The 18,307-nt window shown below is 41.3% G+C and overlaps 1 protein-coding gene across 3 annotated transcripts in view; it reads right to left on the bottom strand.

Annotated features, from left to right (window-relative positions):
• The window catches only part of LOC111862096 (thymosin beta), a 59,210-nt gene that overhangs the window by 6,742 nt on the left and 34,161 nt on the right, over positions 1–18,307 (bottom strand). For 2 of the 3 annotated variants that reach the window (XM_023847205.2, XM_023847206.2), the window contains exons 2-4: positions 7,414–7,578; positions 5,912–6,025; positions 1,256–1,369 (exon numbers count right to left, since the gene is read on the bottom strand). In XM_023847205.2, the coding sequence (XP_023702973.1) occupies positions 1,256–1,369; positions 5,912–6,025; positions 7,414–7,552 (367 nt within the window). In that variant the 5' untranslated portion in view covers positions 7,553–7,578. The remainder of the gene's footprint in view (positions 1–1,255; positions 1,370–5,911; positions 6,026–7,413; positions 7,579–18,307) is intronic. The other variant, XM_023847207.2, reaches the window with a different exon arrangement.

Raw genomic sequence — 18,307 nt, 5'->3', positions numbered from 1 at the left:
AATGAGGTGGATGGATTCAAAATTACATTGGCCCTAGACTGAATAAAATTAACATGGTCAAAGAAATATTTACAAATACTTATAAATATCTGATACATCAGCTGTTGAGTAAATTAATTGTTATTTATATGAGTGTCATACTTCTTTGTTAGTAAATGTTCCGTAGCTATTTATGCACTAATTTTTTACTACTACAAATCAGTCCTTTATAATAAGTACCAACTTCATGTTGTACTAAAAATGAAGACAGTGTATTATAGGAAATGCTGTATTTGTTATAAACCAACCAACTCCAATGTGTTGGGTCTTTGTTAGCTTCTGACAGCCACACATACAGTCAGGAAGATTTCCACTATTTATGGAACCCAAAGGTTCATTACACTGGCCACAAAGAGCCTACCAGTGACTGCTATCCTCAATCAGATGAATGCAATCCACATTCTACATGTATTTATTTTTAAGATCCACTTCAGTATTAGACTCCAATTTATCTCTAGTCCTTCCAAGTGCCTCCTTCCTTTCAGGTTTCCTTACCAAAACTTTGTATGCACTGTGTGCCATAATCTTCTATACTCTTAGTGTGATAAACCAAGTTTAACACTCATACAAAACAACACATAAAAACACAGTTACATGTATTTTATTCTTTACACTTCTGGACAATGATGTAAACCAGTTACTATGTGCATTCTCAAGGACTGTGCTCCTTGGAGTTAGTTTATTAAGCAGATCTCCTAGAAAGTTTGAGCTCTCCACGAAGTAAGAAAATGTACTGGAGAGTCATCAAAAATACACTTTACGGATCTCTAACTTTGTAACACGAGTTCAATTATTTCACGTTCTTTATTCTAATATTCCTCCAAGAAATACCCTTCCACAGCAGGTATTTAAACCAGTGGAATAGGAAAGGAAAACCCATGTTGATAACAGCAATTTCCTGTATCCTACAAACTTCTTCCTGCAGTAATATTTTGCCAGAAAGAAGCCATAAAAAGGAGCAAACTACGCTGGCAGGCAAGTCTGTATTGGTAAAAGTTATCCACAGTACAAAAAAATCTTTTTAAAAATGTTCAAGACACTATATGTTAACGAAAAATCTGCTAATCTAATTTCCTACTTCTGCATAGCATTGTGCAAGAAATTCACATCAAAGGAAAACAATTTTAATCATGCATTCTTATAATTAATAATTATTACCTCAATTATAAACCATGCATGAAAAAACAACCATGCTATTACTGAGCAATATACCCACCATCCTTATCTGGAAGGAGATTCTTCTCTTGAGTTTCTGTGTGTTTCAGCTTCCCTGTATCAAAAGCTTCCACACCCTGCAGGAGAGCCTTCTGAGTTTTCTCTGTAGCAACATCTGTACAAAACCAGACACATTCCTTTAGTAATACAGTAAAAACCGTGGCCAAACAGAGCAAATAACCATATACAGACTAAATGTCTGGAAACATGGTGAGAAATCATTGAAGTATCAATCCCTTAACTCCTGAATCTCTATCAAGAGTCATATAATACTCTTATATATCTGAGAGCATTTTGGTATAGGATTTGAAGGCTCTGGGAAGAGCAAAGGTAAAGGGTAAATTTATTCCTGTAACAGGTCGTGAAGGTCCGTTGGGTTGTAAAACATTGGGGCTCCCATATTTTCTAGACAACTGACTTGCAGATGGTGGCGAGGTTGCCAGCCTCATGCACTGGCCACCTTTTAATCCCAAGGAACATTCCTGGCACTGATTTCTGTTAGAGGTGAGTTGACCCCAGGGACACAGTGCAGCTGGAATGATAAGGTCAACTGAAAAATCCTGTAACCTCACTGGGAATCGAAACGACTACAGTTTTCCGGAAAATACCCAATTCCTCCCTTAGAGTGAGACTATTATTGTTGTTGCTTCTATTGGTTTTTGTTGCGTTTGTTTCTCCATTGCAAATGGGGAAAGGATGTACCAACCCCTTCAAAATACACATTTACAAATTTACTTATATTTAATGCATGAGAGTGAAATGTATTAAGTTAGTAATATTGTGACTCTGCGTTTAGTCATTCATAGGATCACTAACACTTTCAACAAAGTTCAGTACCTCACTCAGTGGCTATTTTTTAAGTGACTTGTTACTTAACATTTCTTTTGGCCAGACTCTTTATGTCTTGCTTTGTATACTTGGAAACTGCTTTTGTGTTAGTTATCTGGTTCTTTTTTATTTATTATCCTTCAGTTAAAAATACTGTCAGTGGCTCAGACCATACAGCATCAAATGGAAGGATCGGAAATGAAGTGAACTGAATGGGATTTTCACCAGAGTCAACTTGCCCAGTATAGTTCTTATTATAGTGCCATGTATTGTGGGTTGTGCGTGACTCAGACAGGTTTTGGATTGGATGATTGGATTTATTGACATCTTATACACTCAGCTCATAATTACAGGCAATACAGCGCTGTCGCTGATCTACACACTTTACAGTTCACCGTTACACACGCCAGTGTTCTGTCTTCACTAGTCGTATCCTGGCAACGGATTTATAATAGTCTCGCGGTCACTGCAGCACACATGAAGTCTTCTTTTCATAGTCTACTTCCTTTCTTGCATTATCTTTGACTGTCAACTCAAGAGACTCACTCCGCTCTCAATTCATTTCCTCTGCTTCCAAGCTCATTTGCTGGCAAGGCTGGCGTCTCAAAACTCCTGACTAAAATGTCAAGAGTCGGAGTCACAGTTACGACTGGTGGTTCGTCTTGGTGCCAAGCCCCGAGACTCTCGACCAGCATTTTTTTCAACTCAACATTTAGGTCACAGTCCTCAGATAACACCCTCTCTGATGAGAGGATGGGTCTGCCGTTTATAATTGCTGCTGGTTCTCGCCAGCACAGTCATTCTCGAGTCCCAGTCCCGTGGGGCTCATTACCATATTTTACTGGCTCAGTTTCGAGACTCCCTCAACCTGGAGGGCCAGGTCCCCGTATTTATATCCCACCCGCCCCGTAACAGGGTAGCCCAGCTATAACCCCAGGCACTAGGCTCCCTTCTTGTCATCTCCTATGACTCGCAGGGCTATGGTGGAGGTACTCGAACCTGCCTCCATGCAGGCTTTTTCAGTGTTTGCCTGTAACTGGCTTGTGTACTTTAATATAGCATACGCATTATTCACACATAATTGTCACTTTACATCATACCAAGTCTATAATTTTGGTTATAACTGTTCATGTGAGCACATTTTTACTCTTGTCGTGAATTCAAAGTTTCGAACAGATCTCAAGGGTGATATATGTGAAGCAGGCCCCAACTTGATAATTATCAGTAATTATATCACGTAACAATTTACCGATAAAAAAACTTGTAAAATACAATGGTACGCGTGGGAATAAATGGATTGAAGATGAAATTGGTTTCCCTTCTTCCAATGACAAGGGCCGACGCGACAGTACACGTTAGCCAACATTTCTGCCGGCGTGACAGGTGGCATAGCAACAATTTCGTTGGTAATGTTTTCTTTCAATCTTCAAGGGTGCAGGTTTGTTTTTAAACACCCTACCCTTCAGCAGACCCCACAGGAAGACCGGCGGGGTCACGTCTCGTGACCGGGCGGCCGAAGTTCTTTCGCCGATAACCTTATCCCCAAATAATCTGATTTCTTCAAAGGTCATGTGTGATGAGTGCAATGTCTCTCTCTATTGCTGAAAACAAATGTGTATCAGCTCCAGATCAACCAAGTGATTCATACATTCTTGGGAAATGTTAAGTCAGACATCGGTGTTGTTGGTCGTGTGGAAGAAAATGAGGCCAATCACGTGGGTTCGTGACTGAGCACACAAAATGCCCCACTTTCCGTGGATTGGGGGGGGGGGGCTCCACATGAATGTAATGAGAATTTTCAGCACACACAAGAAGTATTCTATGAGTTGCTGTACCCAACAGGCAAGTATGCCATGTCCAAGCAGAGGTTCTGGGCAAAAGACAGCAGCAGGTCACTTTTCTGCATGTCAGGAGGCTGGAGTTCCCAAACAATGCACGGTAGGGCGAATCCTTCCTTTCCTTGCCGCTCTTGGGCACGATGAGTGGGTCACGCCACTTTCCCCCTGCCATAAATTTACATAACGCCCTTGTAGGCGTAGCCAGGAGCCGCTGCCTCCCGTTATGCACCGTGGTACCGGTCATTCCAGGCAGAGTCCCTCAATAGTGAGTCTGCAGGCTTCATTCATTTAGTCTCCAGTTTTTTGACCATGGATTTTTTCAGTTGAGCTAATCCTTCCAGCCGCACTAGGCCTGGGGTTTTCTCAGCCTCTAACAGAAATGAGTACCTGGAATTAATTAAATAATTTTCCAGGAGAGTAAAGCGCGGCCGGCGCGTAGGGCTGACAACCTTACCGCCATCTTTGAGCCGATTGTCTAGACAATGTGGGACCCTCAACGTCTCACAACCCTATGGGCCTTCACGGTCTGTTACAGGGATAGCTTTACTTTACTTTTTTTTTTATACACCATTCTTCCGAACAAGTGGAATCGTAGAATGCACGAAATGGCGCGAGCCGGGCAGGCGAACATGGGGTCAGTGTTTCGAAGCATACAATACTGCCAAGTTTAGTTTTCGTCGGTGAATTACTGCGTGATTTATAACTACTAATTAGAGTCCTACTTTAACCTTTGCGACATTTTCAAAACTCACTACACGGACTTATAACCATTGTTACTATAACACGAATACCTCTTGCTGCACCAATGGAAAAATGGATTTTGCTAGTTAAATATTTTCATTGTAGTAGCGTGGCTGAATTAAAAAAATATATACCGGCTGATGAAACGTAAGTGTGTATGGTATCTTACATGACTAAAACATGTGGACTCATTACTACATTGGAAATTAAAGTAACGCTTATTTCATTTGTAAGTACAATTGGTTATCAACTGTTACTACCGAACACAATTTTTCACTGTGCTTACATCAAATAACATGTACTACAAGAATTCCGCAAAACAGAAAACGACACTACTAAAAGCTCTGGTAAGATTGTTTTGCAGCTCCCTTGAGTACATTGCCAACTCAGTTCCAATTTGCATTCTCTAGTACAACAGAAATTAGAAGCATGCAAGGGCTGTTGTTAGTTATCAGTAACACAAACCAATGTGGACGGCAAACTAAGCAGGAAGGATGTGTGGTAATATACCTTAAGCCTACTTAATCTCGCACTAGTTGAAGCATATTACAAGGTATTAATGAAGCTAACCGGTCAGACAATACATTATAAGGAGGTCACTTACCTTACAAGTTATTTTGTAAACAGGTCAACTTGGATAAGATTAATGTCCCACACAAAAAGCAAGACAGGATTGGTTTGTGCATGTTGCATAAACTGGAATACAGGCAGCTACACAGTGAATACAGTTATAACTAATTTATTTTAAAACAAACTCCTATTTGAAGAAGATACTGAAAACAAGTTAAAGAAACCACCGCCATAATGAAGGTTTAAAATGTTACAGTGTAATACTTTAAAATCAAATTTATTATGCATGTATTCCCCGCCATTTACAATAGTTATGGTTGGAAGAATGGTTGCATACCTCAAATTTTTATGCTCATTTTCGCTTCCAATTTGTTTTCATTACCTTTAATAGTCACCGAAAAATATGTAGTTCAAATAGCTTTAATGAATGGATGAACAGATTCAAAGGGGAGTGAAAAATGTTGTACTTAAAAGAAACCATTAGGCAGGGGTTTGGGTTATTATGGGATTATGTAAGTATGATGAGTTAATAACATCCTTCTCCCTGACCACGCTTTCCTCTATAAATCCAAATATTCAGTTAAAACAGGTGAAGAGAAAATTACAGCACTAACCCAGCCCAAACTGAGAATAGTTTTGAGGTTAACGAAACAAAATGAAGCACACTGCACACAACATACCTTGTGCATTTGGTAGAACAATTTTTTCTTGCGTGTTGGTCCGCTTTAACCTCTCAGTTTTAAAGCTCTCAACGCCTTGAATGAGCTCGCTGTGTTGTCGCTCTTGTTTCACATCTAATTAATGAATCAACATTCAAAAATATGCTTCTGACAGTAACCCATGCAGCATTCCAAAGCACACCAAATACTGTATCAAGATATAACCTTCAATACTAGAAGATCTGATAGAAAACTGCGAAAATGGAGGTGAAGATGGAATAAAGATGGAAGAAATATTCAGTTACTGGTGAACAATATGTAACAGTTCAATATTTCTGCCAAACATCTGCAGCATTACAAAACAAAGACAGCTACAACAAAAGCAAGAAAATGATTTGCATGTAATATCAGGAATGCAGCTTTTATAATCTTAATACCAGACATGTTTCTATGAACCAAAATTCAGTGTGGAAGTCCACCCACATCCAAACCTAACAGGGTTGACCTTGATGAATGAGGGCAGCAGTTCCTTAAAAACATTCTTACATGTCTAACAGAAAACAGGTATCACATTCCTTCATTAATTAATTTTATAGATATAAACCAGGTCTAGTGAGATAATGTTTCTCTTTGCAACCCCAACTCCTGCCCACAGCCCATACCTCCTGAGCATATTTATTTTTTAAACCTGAGCATGAAGCTCATGTCACATAGTCCCTTGGGTAACACAATGAATACATTCTAATATTGTCTTTGGTGGGAGATCCCTAGAAGCTGCGTAAATTCTGTGAATGCCATTTTCACTATAAACAGACATGCATAAATCACACAAGTTACCAAGAACATAAACTGTGCTTCTGCTTAAGTAATAATAAATTAAAAAAAAAAAAAAACTTTCTTGAAGTTCGGCATGTATCTAGGACTTATTTTATCCGGTGTATAATTTTGCATTTGAAATATCAGTAACCTTGAATAATCACAATGCATAAGGCTTATTTTGGACTCTATCCATCGTCTGGTATATACAAGACGATATATAAAGTCCAAAATAAACCTTATAGTTCTATATATCATACACCATTGTCAGAATCCTTTAAAGCCCAGGAATTAATCTAATCCTACATTTGATGGATATGTAACAGCCCAGTGGTAAAGGTGTTATTAAATAACTCAGGAATCATTCACTGATAATTAGGTCATCACGTCATGATGGTGCATATATAATTTTATTTCTGGTGTCATTAATTCTGCATTCCTAATACTGTAAATTTCTAGGCAAGGTATCAAACAGAGCACTAAAGTCCACAGACAATAAACTTGGAAATTTTCCCCCATTATGCATACAAACCACGGATAATATCTGCTACCAGATAATATGAAAAGAATAAATCTTAACTTAGGATCAGAAATTACAGGCTAGCAGGATTGAATTTCAGGTCTTGCAACACAACTGAAGATAGTATGGAAGAACGAAATAAAACCTAGCATTCATTCAAGAATAATGGCCCAATATTAGGGCATACCTTCGGCTGTAGGTAAAACATTCTTCTCTTGGGTTTCTGCCTTCTTCATATTCACAGTCTTGAAACCTTCGAGCTCACTCTTGAGGTCCAGATTGACCTTGGGAAGGTCCTTCAATGAAGGGCTCACAGGGCTCGACATTGTCTGAAGCTTTGCCTACAATTACTCTGCAACAAAGAAACATTACAATGGCATAAGCAATCTGTGCTTATTCCGTTTAATGTCAGGGTTTTCCTACACCTATGATACTGTCAAATGAGAGAAAATAGTATGACATCAAACGATTCACATCTTTAGGAACATGTACCGGTATTACTGTCAAATTCGTACAAAAACAGTATCTTACTTGCTGACATCAGATTCAAGACTGATTTAACACCAAAATCCACCACCAGACACAGACCTGGGTCACTTCCATCCTGCGATCATCATACCTCTCTCTCTCTCCTTATGGGTCGGTTTACTGTCATCCTCAAATCTCCTTCCTGGTCTTACATAAGAATTCCCCACCCAAATTCTACATGCATTCCCCGTCTCCCCAATTCATATCACAAAATGGAATAGTCCCACATACTTTGGTATATCAGGTACATTATTTAGAACTGGATACAATATTTTCTGCTACAAGACAGTTCATCTTGTAAAGAAATTGTCAGATGTGTCGTATGTTTTAAGAAGTTCCATACACATGTGGGGTACGCGTTAGCGTAGTTTGTTGAGGCGCTATACTACAACCCGGAATGTCGCGGGTTATATTCCCGATGAGGTTATTGGATTTCTTCAATTTACCTAAACATTCCAGGCGCACTATGTCCCTCGGGTCGACTCAGCTTCTAGCAGAAATGAGTACCAGGAAACTTCCTGGGAAGGGGGGGATAAAGGTTGGCCGGCGCTTAAGTCTCAGAACATTACCGCCATCTGTGAACAGACTGTGTACAAAATGTGGGAGCCTCGCCGTCTCACAAACCTACGGGTCTTCACGGCCTATTACAGGGATAGCTTTACCTTACCATCTTTCACCATACACATGTATAAAAAATTGGAGTATAAAGCCAAGATATTGCTTATGGTGGCGGTGGTGTTGGCGTTGGTAATGGCGTCGGGCACTACGACGAGGAGGGTGGCTAGTGACTTTCTTTCTTCGGCCGAAAGGCACGCCCGAAAACAACTGACGCTTAAAGCAAACTTGTCAAAAGTCGCACATTTGCCACCGCATTGTGTTTTACCGTATTGTGGCTAAAACCAACAAACATGTTGTTATAAAAAGAAAAAAAAAACTGAGCACTGCTCTTCAAACTCTTAATTCATAACAGAAATCATTTCTAAGAATCATGTGACACGGTTATACCAAAGATATGAAAACAACACGGAATNCACATCTAGAAGACTGCTATTTTCAACACGCAATAAGTCTCCCTTTTAGAAAATGCTTCTATACTTCATGATGTTTGTCAGAACAAGTTTCCCACGTGCAGCACTTAAAAACGCTGGAAGATACGCTTGCACGCACACACACAAACGTGCTGTAGGTAGCCCTGTTAATAATTTGGATGCAGAGGGTCTGTGGAAAAGGACTTCATAGTTTTTAAAATAATCGCATACATTCAATTTAAGGACAATCCGATCCAGTGTTTACAAATTAATAATCAGAAGAGAACTGCGAAGAATCGCTGTGAGAATAAGAAGTGTGGTTCCAAGGAAGACAGACTGATAAGATAAACTAGAAAGCATCCAGTTTCAACATCGAAACGACTGAAGAACAAGAAATTCGTGGAAAAAATCTTATGATGCCTATTTCCCTTCAAATGATTCAGACTATACGGTGACGGCATCAGGAACTACAGTATGTAAAATGATATATTACAATTCTGTGCATAATATACACTTACAGAGATTCCAACTACATTCAATTTTCCACATATTGGCCCAAATAAAAAACTGGCCGCAGCCGCCATGTTTTCTTAACTGCTGACGTGTGAATATTTCATATAGTATTTGTACGCATGTTTATGATGACCTCCATACAAAATTTCATATGCCTACCTCCTCCGATACATCGCTTGCTGTCATCAAATTGAAAGGCCAATATGTGATTTCGTGTGGCCAGCTACTTGTTTTACCTTATAAAAATATACTAAACGCTGAACATTGTCGATTATGTATTATTACCATTCAATGTTTCAGTATAGTGCATTATGTGTCGCGCCCCCTTCACAACTTCGGGCGTTTTATTTATGGGTCTACAGCCCTTTTGGGCCTCGGACGGTTTTTTGAGTTTATTAATCTATACGCCGTCGATACTACTCCTTGAAAGGAGGATCAGCCCGTCGCAAGGCTGCTACCTACACACAGAACAGCACAAACAGAATAAACGCATAGACATCCATGCCTCGAGTGGGATTCGAACCCACGATCCCAGTGTTCGAGCTGGCGAAGATGATTCACGCCTTAGGCCGCGCGGCCGCTGTAATCAGCTTAGTTCGGGTGTTACTGATATGAAAATAAAGGAAAAATCGGCTAACCAGTAGTGAAACGAGCTTGACACGAAGTTTCATGAAAATTCGTGTACTGTTTCAGAACTAATTAGGTTTACCCGCGAACATGATGAACCCACAAGTACATCTTTATAAGACATGGACATAGGCTAAAAATATAAATGTAAGTGCTGTAAAATTGGATGCCTGCAACACTCATAACCGGACCGAAGCTCTGATACGGAGAATCCACACAGGAAGTCAACCTGCCCATGCTCCAGAACATTTACTGACGAGAAGTCACCTGTAATTCCCTTTGCAACGACTTTACTTTCGTGCCGTTGTGGTGAACTGAAGCTTCACGTGCACACTCGCATTATATTTATGGAATGTACAAATAATTAGTCATAGAGAGATCACTGACATCGCAGAAACAAGGCGTCAAAAATGTTGAGTCCAACCAGGCTTCACTAGTTCGGCGCACGAAATGCGAACGGCTATATTCTGCATTCAAAAAGATTAATTTCCGAATACATCTAACTTATCAATAAACTCAAGTACATGGAAGTAGGTAATGATCTGATGAAAGGTTGTTTCAGTTGTCTACAGTAAACCATGGTTACAACGGAATCTCTAAGGGCCGAAATATTCCAGCTTCAGACAAATGCATGCTACATGTAGGCCAAAAATCTATGGTCAGCGAGCGATATACGTGTATTCCTTCAATTTTCTTCCATTGCTCTCGTCTTCTTATTTTACTTATTCTCTCTTTGTTCCGGTAATCGATTGCAGTGTCTTGTCATATTCCACTGAGGGTTGGAATTTATTTTTTCCTATTTTAGAACAGGATAAATTCTGGGAACAAATAAACGAAACATAAAACGTTGTTAATTTCATGTTTACTTTCTATCTCTGCGTTAAGCCATTCCCACACAATAATTTGTGGGAAAACGCTAATCACAACCCAAATTCGAGTGTTCAGAACCTGTCCTAAGCATGATTGGCTTAGTCCAGTCATCCCCATCCTATTTCTTTCAAGATCCGTGTTAACATTGGGCTTATATACTCGTACTAGTCTATGCCAGCGTTTTCCAGGTGCCTATTTCGGTTTCCGTACCAAAATTTTATAAGCATTTGCATTTATAATTAAAATTGTCAGCGCAACTTCATTAAAATAATTTTATTTGAAAAGGGCCAACCATTATATATACAGTAAAGAAACTATTACTTCTTAAGGTCAAGGGCTGGATAATGGATTTTTAGTTTAAGTGTGCTCTGACATGTCTTTTCAAACCTTGACCACTACAGTGTCTTAATATGTCAAAAATTACACTATCTCCATATATTGTGAGTTCGACAGAGCAGGACCGTGAAGAGGCAGGGCTACCTGACTTGTGTTTGTTGCCAAAGAACCAATATATGAATTACAGATCGTAAAGTAAACATGAAGATAAGCAACGAAAGTGCTGGAGGCTGGTGAAGGTCACCCATTCGTAACGACGTTCAAACGTTTCTCGGCCTCTTCAACAAACGCGATCTTCAGATACTGCAAGTGTTTTTGGAAATATTCTCTTTAACTGTTGAAGGGCACAGCTTCGCCGAGTCATACATAGCAAGGGGCACCCTTAATGTTAAAATAATTCACACTGCAAACAGAAAAGACGGCATGCCTAGTTTATACTGTTTCTGGGTAGCCTGTACTGCCAATAACTTTGTTATGATGTCATCCTCTTTGCCAGTTTCTGCGTCAGAGTACACCGATTGCTGTAACATAGACTCTCATTCATGTACATGTTGGAACAATACATCTCCACATCCAAAACAGCAAAACTGTGCATGTATTCACAGTCATGACACTCAGTACGTTCACATCGTCCGCTAAGACACGGATATGCATTTTTGCATACGTTTAATATCATAAGAAGAAAAAAAAATGGGTGGGGGTTAAATATCAATGTAGCTGTACAGCATCAACTTCGATGGGTTAGATATGTGACTAGGATGTGTGGATATGGAAAGCGTATAGAATTTTCGTGCGGAAACGTCTTAGAAAACACCAAAATGGAAGGCTGGGAGTATAACATTGGGCTAGATCTTGAGGAGATGGTTGCGCGTTGAACCTTCGGGTTATACTACCACACTAAGGTGAAGTTGTCCCTGTGCTTAACTAAGCACTACGCCATGAAGGCGTGGTTGTATAGATCCACATTTATCTTGACCTCGGCACTTGGTGGAGGTGAGTGGTCAGCTTCACGTCCCGGCCGCTTTCCCCCCGGGAAAGAGTCGCCGGTACCCATTGTATAGGAGGTTGGGTGGACCCCAGAGCCAATCTGGACGACATGGAGAAGTGAAAATTCTTAGCCCCCACCGGGACTCGAACTCCGACTCTAGGTCGTCCAGTATTGAAAGGTAAAGTTGTCTCTGTGCTTATTTTATTAAGCACCACGTCATGAGGACGTATGGGGAGGGTGGAAGTACAGCTCCACCATTCTTGACCTCTGCACTGGGCGGAGGTCAGATTCACGCCTTGGCCATTCTATCCTCGGGGAAAGAGTCCCGGTACTCATTGGCTAAGAGGCTGAGTGGGTCCCAGAGCTGGTCTAGAGGCTGTGGAGCATAGGAAAATCTCTTGCATCTGCCAGGAATGGAACCTGGACCGTCTAGCCCGTAGCTACACCGGCTGAATACCCCTGCCCCCACCACAGTCAGAATTACCATGTTTTTGGACGTTGTCTATCGTCCAGTATTTTAAAAAGCAGTAAAGAACACAACGTTTCGGAAACTGCATATGTTTCCGCCCTCAGATGAGGGGGAGGGGGCTGACACTGTTGGGTCCGTTAGGAAGAGGTAACCTCGATCAGTCCAAAGACCCAGTAATTCCGTGCGTTATACAACATCGCTAAAACCCTTTAGAATCTACTTCCACTACAGTGTTGTTGTTGTTATTATTATTATTATTAGAGGGGGTGGGTTTCCCCATGCACTTAGACCAGTTATTGGTCCATTGTGCGTCCCCCTTTAATTTCTACTGTCGCCATACCCTACCGGTACTGGTGCGTGCTATCAGCCCCGTTCAGCTCTGTGGTCTCCTAGAGACATGAGGATCTTTTACGTGCCGTAAATGTACGACAGGGGACCCACGGTTTAAAGTCCCTCCCGTAGACTTGCTCCCTGAATTTTTCCGCCCTTAAAAATTCCACGACCTCCGCCGGGTCTGAACCCGCGTACCTTGAGTCATGGAGTGGGAACGTTACCCCTAGACTACGGAGGCCGCTTTCCACCACAGTGTTAGTCACCCAGCAGTCTCTTGGAGGGAATGTGGAAAATAATGAAAACCTCAGTCGGGAAAGCCGGTCTCCAGACCGAGATACGAACGAGCTCACGAATCAGAGTGCTAACAGCTACACTGTGACGTTAAGCGAATCTGCTTGCCCGGAAAGTAGGTTACCGCGTGATCGCGTATGTAGACCGTGGCTTTGGCTGCTGCAACAACTTATGAACCAAACCTACCTCAAACAGCCCCTGCAGGAGGCCGCTGTTTGCTGCACCATCTGGCCAGCCACAGGCTCTCCCTCATCCGCATACCACGACGACGAAAAACAGTTTTTAATAAACAAATACATTTGGGACTACTCTCGACAGCAAGAGTTCGGTCAGAAATGTCTCATGAAAACAGACAAACCATCAAGACATACAGAATTAATGTTTTTTTTTTTTTTACTTTTCCATCGTCCAGAATTTTAGATAATAGGACATGGAAAAATCCAGTTTCCGAAACGTCATGTCCTCTATTACCTAAAATTCCGGACGATGGAAAAAGCCCGAAACTCCAGTAATTGTGTGTCCACCGCCACTACCACCACCACCACCACCAAGACATGTTATTAATTAACGTTGTTGTTGTTATTGGAGAGGGTGGGTTTCCCCATGCACTTAGACCAGATATTGGTCCATTGTGCGTCCCCGTGTGATATTCTACCAGTCTCTATACCCTACCGGTACTGGTGCGTGCCATCAGTCCCGACTCAGCCAGCGAGTTCGGCATCTACTGGCTCAGCGGTATCTCGATGCTTCCCCCATCTACCAGAGGCGTTAAAGACTACTGTTGGACGGGAAATGTCCCCTTGAGACATGAGGTTCTTTTACGTGCCGTGCTACGACACGGGACCCACGGCTTGAAGTCCCTCACGGAGGACTTGTTCCCTGAATTTTTCCTCCCTTAAAAATTCCACGACCTCCGCCGGGTTTGAACCCGCGTACCTTGAGTCACGAGGTGGGAACGTTACCCCTAGACTATGGAGGCCGCTTATTAATTGTTACTAGGCCTTCTTCAGATTTTCAAATTAAAATTATACAGACATCTCAGCTACTTCATGCGCGTTAGACAGTCTGCCCATATCAAAACAGATACATACAGGACATGAAGAAAATACAGCAAACTGCCAGCCGCTAGTGATGTGAAACAGGCAGATGGTATTACTATGATCATTTGCCAACTCTAGAACGCTCGTGTGCAGACATCAATAACCTGGTACGACCATGCGAGAAATCAGACGTACCATTTTTTGGTACTTAACTATCATGCCACGAAGAGTAAGTTAATCTCCACATTAGACCTGAGTTATCATGTTCATAGCCCGCTGTTTTAGTCCCATGAGGAACATTCCCAGTTGCAACTCGAGAGAACGCTTCATCGTGGGCCTCAGAACCGCAGTGGATGTGTTTACAGTGAGGAAAATGTAGAACAATGAATGCCCTACGAGAACAGATATGTAAGACGTGAAGATTCCATGTGTGAAGATACATACTGTGGTCATCTGGATTATAAAATTTTGGGTCTTGGTGGGTGTCACAACCGACAAGGCAACACGCAAAACAGATTCTACAGGAAGAGTGGATATTTGTCCTATGAAGTAGGCTCACGTGTATTCCAAATGTGTTCCCTGCTATTCTTCGTATCTGATTTACTTGTTATTTTTTTACAGATATAAATCTATATAACAAAAGCCATAGGTGTATCAGAATGCAGATATAAAGGTTACGAAAATCAAATTATTTTCCTTAAAATATGGGTAATATTTCCTTATTTAAAAAGGTAAAACTCTTCCTGTAACAGGCAGTGAAGGCCCATAGGAATGTGAATGGTCGAGGCTCTCACATGTTCTAGACAATCTGCTCACAGATGGCGGTAAGTTTGTCAGCCTTATGCACCGGCCGCCCTTTACCCCCAAGGAAAAATCCTGGTACTCATTTGTTAGAGGCTGACTCGACACCGGGGCCATTGNTTATCTTAAAAACCAGGACGATGGATAAAGTCCAAAATCCCAACATATCAGTGTGTTATACACCATCGTCAGAATCCTATAGTAACTACATGCACTGATGTGTTACGCATTTGGCAGAATTTTGGGAAAATCCATGAAGTTTGATCTAAACGTCGAGAATCGTATTTTATTTAAATCAGTTCGGATGACCACATAACCCGCTTCCCAGTATGCATTCACTTTGTGTGATGAGCACTTCAACAACGTTTTATGCATGTACACTCAGGAGTTTCAAGTGTGATCCTGTTGCTATGGCAACACAGCCCTATGTTCAACATCGCTGATAACAAAGCGGACGTTTTCTGAAACGTTTCCGTACCAAAATTATGTTTTCAATGCGCAATATATGGGGGTAACAAAATACATTACTTACGAGAAATGAATACTCTGTTCCACGAAAATAATTGAAGCCAGGACTTTCGAGTTTTATGCCCTTCACCCATACTTCCCTACGCTAGCAGCCCTATGTTCAACATCGCTGATAACAAAGCGGACGTTTTCTGAAACGTTTCCGTACCAAAATTATGTTTTCAATGCGCAATATATGGGGGTAACAAAATACATTACTTACGAGAAATGAATACTCTGTTCCACGAAAATAATTGAAGCCAGGACTTTCGAGTTTTATGCCCTTCACCCATACTTCCCTACGCTAGCAGTTAGATCTATCGGAGCCTCTCAGTAACTGTGGTCCAACATGTAGGCATACTGGTACGTACTGTAACAGTTCCTCCTGGCAACACACCACGTTGCCAAACTCGAAGAGGGGAGATAACTTGGGGGGGGCGCATAACAAGCCGACGTCCTAGTACAACAATTCCGCGCACAGCTGATGAACGTGTCCAGGGTCCGAGCAATGCTCACTCTCCTGCGTCTTTAAGCAAAGAACTTGTTCAGTTCACGTTAGATGGTACTTTTGTAAACCTCTGCAGATAAGGTGGACGAAATTTTTCATTTTCTGATTAAATACGAACTGCAAAATTTGGAAAGGTAATTTGGGGGCCTCAAGAGCTATGGAGTTTTTTATTTATTTACATCGGGAAGGTTGCGTGGGAAACATGCAGTTATGCGTCATGCTGTGAATGAACAAATTCTTTCCTCGAGAACGCCGGCTATGAGCACTGCTTAATCCCTCGCGGGAATTCTTTTATTTCTGTGTCTACCTAACTGAGGACCGCCTCTGTGGTCTAGTGGTCAGAGTTCCTGGCTACAGATCCAGAGGTCCGGGTTCGATTCCCGGATTTTCTGAGAAGTAGAGGGTCTGGAATAGGGTCCACTAAGCCTCGTGAGGATAATTGAGGAGCTACTTCAAGGAAACAGCTGCTGCGGCCCAGAAAACCGAAATTAACGGCGTTGCACTGACCACGCCACACCCTCTATCCGCTAAAGTTGACATTAACTTCGGCGACAAGCGGTGGTCGGTCGGTATAGTTGGCTTGCGGACTAAAACCACAGAATTTGTTTGTCTACCTAACCGAGGCCAACTGGAACTCAGTTTGCGGAATTGGAAACCGTGACGAGAATTGGAAACCGTGACGAGATCTTTATAAGTGTATGTTCTTCACGCATAAGGTAGGTTTGCAATACATGACCTCCTGGCAGTGAGCGTAAAACTTGGGAGTTAGTAAATAAAATCGTCATTCAGCGAATGTATGGAGCGTGTCGATTGATGCGAGGAAAGTATTGACCGTGGTCGATTTAAAGTTAATATCATCAGTCTACAGAACCAAGTAAACACGAGAAAATATAATCAACTCTGGCCCTTTTCTTAATTAAAGAACAAAGAACAATCCATACAAGCATTAAACATACTGCCTCTAAACCAAGGTGCAACAAGATGGTGATCCGATGTTCCGTTGACTGACACATGACTTATGTATCCTTAGTGTCATAAAAATCAGAAACGCTACAAAAAAGAAGCGTGAAATTAAACTAATAAATCCATCAGACACACTACAGGGGTGTTTCAACACTGATAAAATGTAATTAAAATCCAGGAAAAGAGGCATCCCGTTAAAATAAATATGACGCACTGTACACAAATCCGGGAAAGCGCAGTCTTCGCAGATGACTGTGCAACCTAGACTCAACCTCATCCGCTTCGGAGGAAGGAAGTCCTCGCTGCACATGGATTACAGTCAAGAGTGTGAGAACTTCAAAATCACGATTATAATTCTGAAAAAGAAGCAACTACTGATGCGAGTATGGTAATAACACTGCCTCGTCCCAGAGAAGACACTAAATGTACAAATCAGTGTACAAGAATTATCTTGAGGAAATAGGAGGGTGGGTGACGCATGGAACTGGATACGGATCGTTTCCAATAGTTATGGTGCTAGCGGTGTTGATCGTTTTGGATTTGCTACCAGAGAGTTGCAGTGAATGACTATCGAAACCTTTTAAAACAGCAGCGAAATTCGCCATCTTGACTTGCCATGTCATACACAAACTAACAATGAACAAGGCATATCAATGCCAAAATTATAGGTAATAAAATACATAAAATGCTCATATTTACTGACAGATCCATTTCCACGTCCTTCAATAAGACAAGAGGCTCATAAATTCATCAAAGTACGAGTAACGAAGGTACAGCTGTCGCAGCGCTAACTACACACCTCGCCATGGACTCGTATGGGAGATCCCAGATATAGCTCCACACATTCTCAACCTCGGAAATGGAAACAGTAATCAACCCCCCCCCCCGCCCAAATTTGGCATTGAATATTTTACGTTAATAATTGAAATTCTGCCCTTCAGTTTTGGAAATTGTTGGTCTCCGAGTTCCTGCTCGGTATATCAGAGATTTGCATTGTTCAATGTTTGCTCCTCAAGTAAAAATTGTCCCTCTGCTAGACGTGCATCAGTTGCTAATCTTGTCTGCAGGAACGTTGACATATTGGGAGCCAGGAACGTTCCTCCTCAATCGTATTTTATAATATGGTATAATTATTATTATTATTATTATTATTATGGAAAGTGTACGTGTGAAATTAAATCTAGGATTGCCATGGCAAAAGCTGCATTTAGCAAGAAGAAGAAGAATCTTTTTACCAGCAAACTGGACTTAAATTTGAGAAAGAAACTAGTGAAATGCT

Source organism: Cryptotermes secundus, unplaced genomic scaffold (assembly GCF_002891405.2).
Source record: "Cryptotermes secundus unplaced genomic scaffold, Csec_1.0 scaffold645, whole genome shotgun sequence".
NCBI classification, from domain to species: Eukaryota; Metazoa; Arthropoda; class Insecta; order Blattodea; family Kalotermitidae; genus Cryptotermes; species Cryptotermes secundus.
The sequence above is the reverse complement of the archived record's forward strand: the minus strand, read 5'-3'. Positions and strand labels throughout refer to the sequence as shown.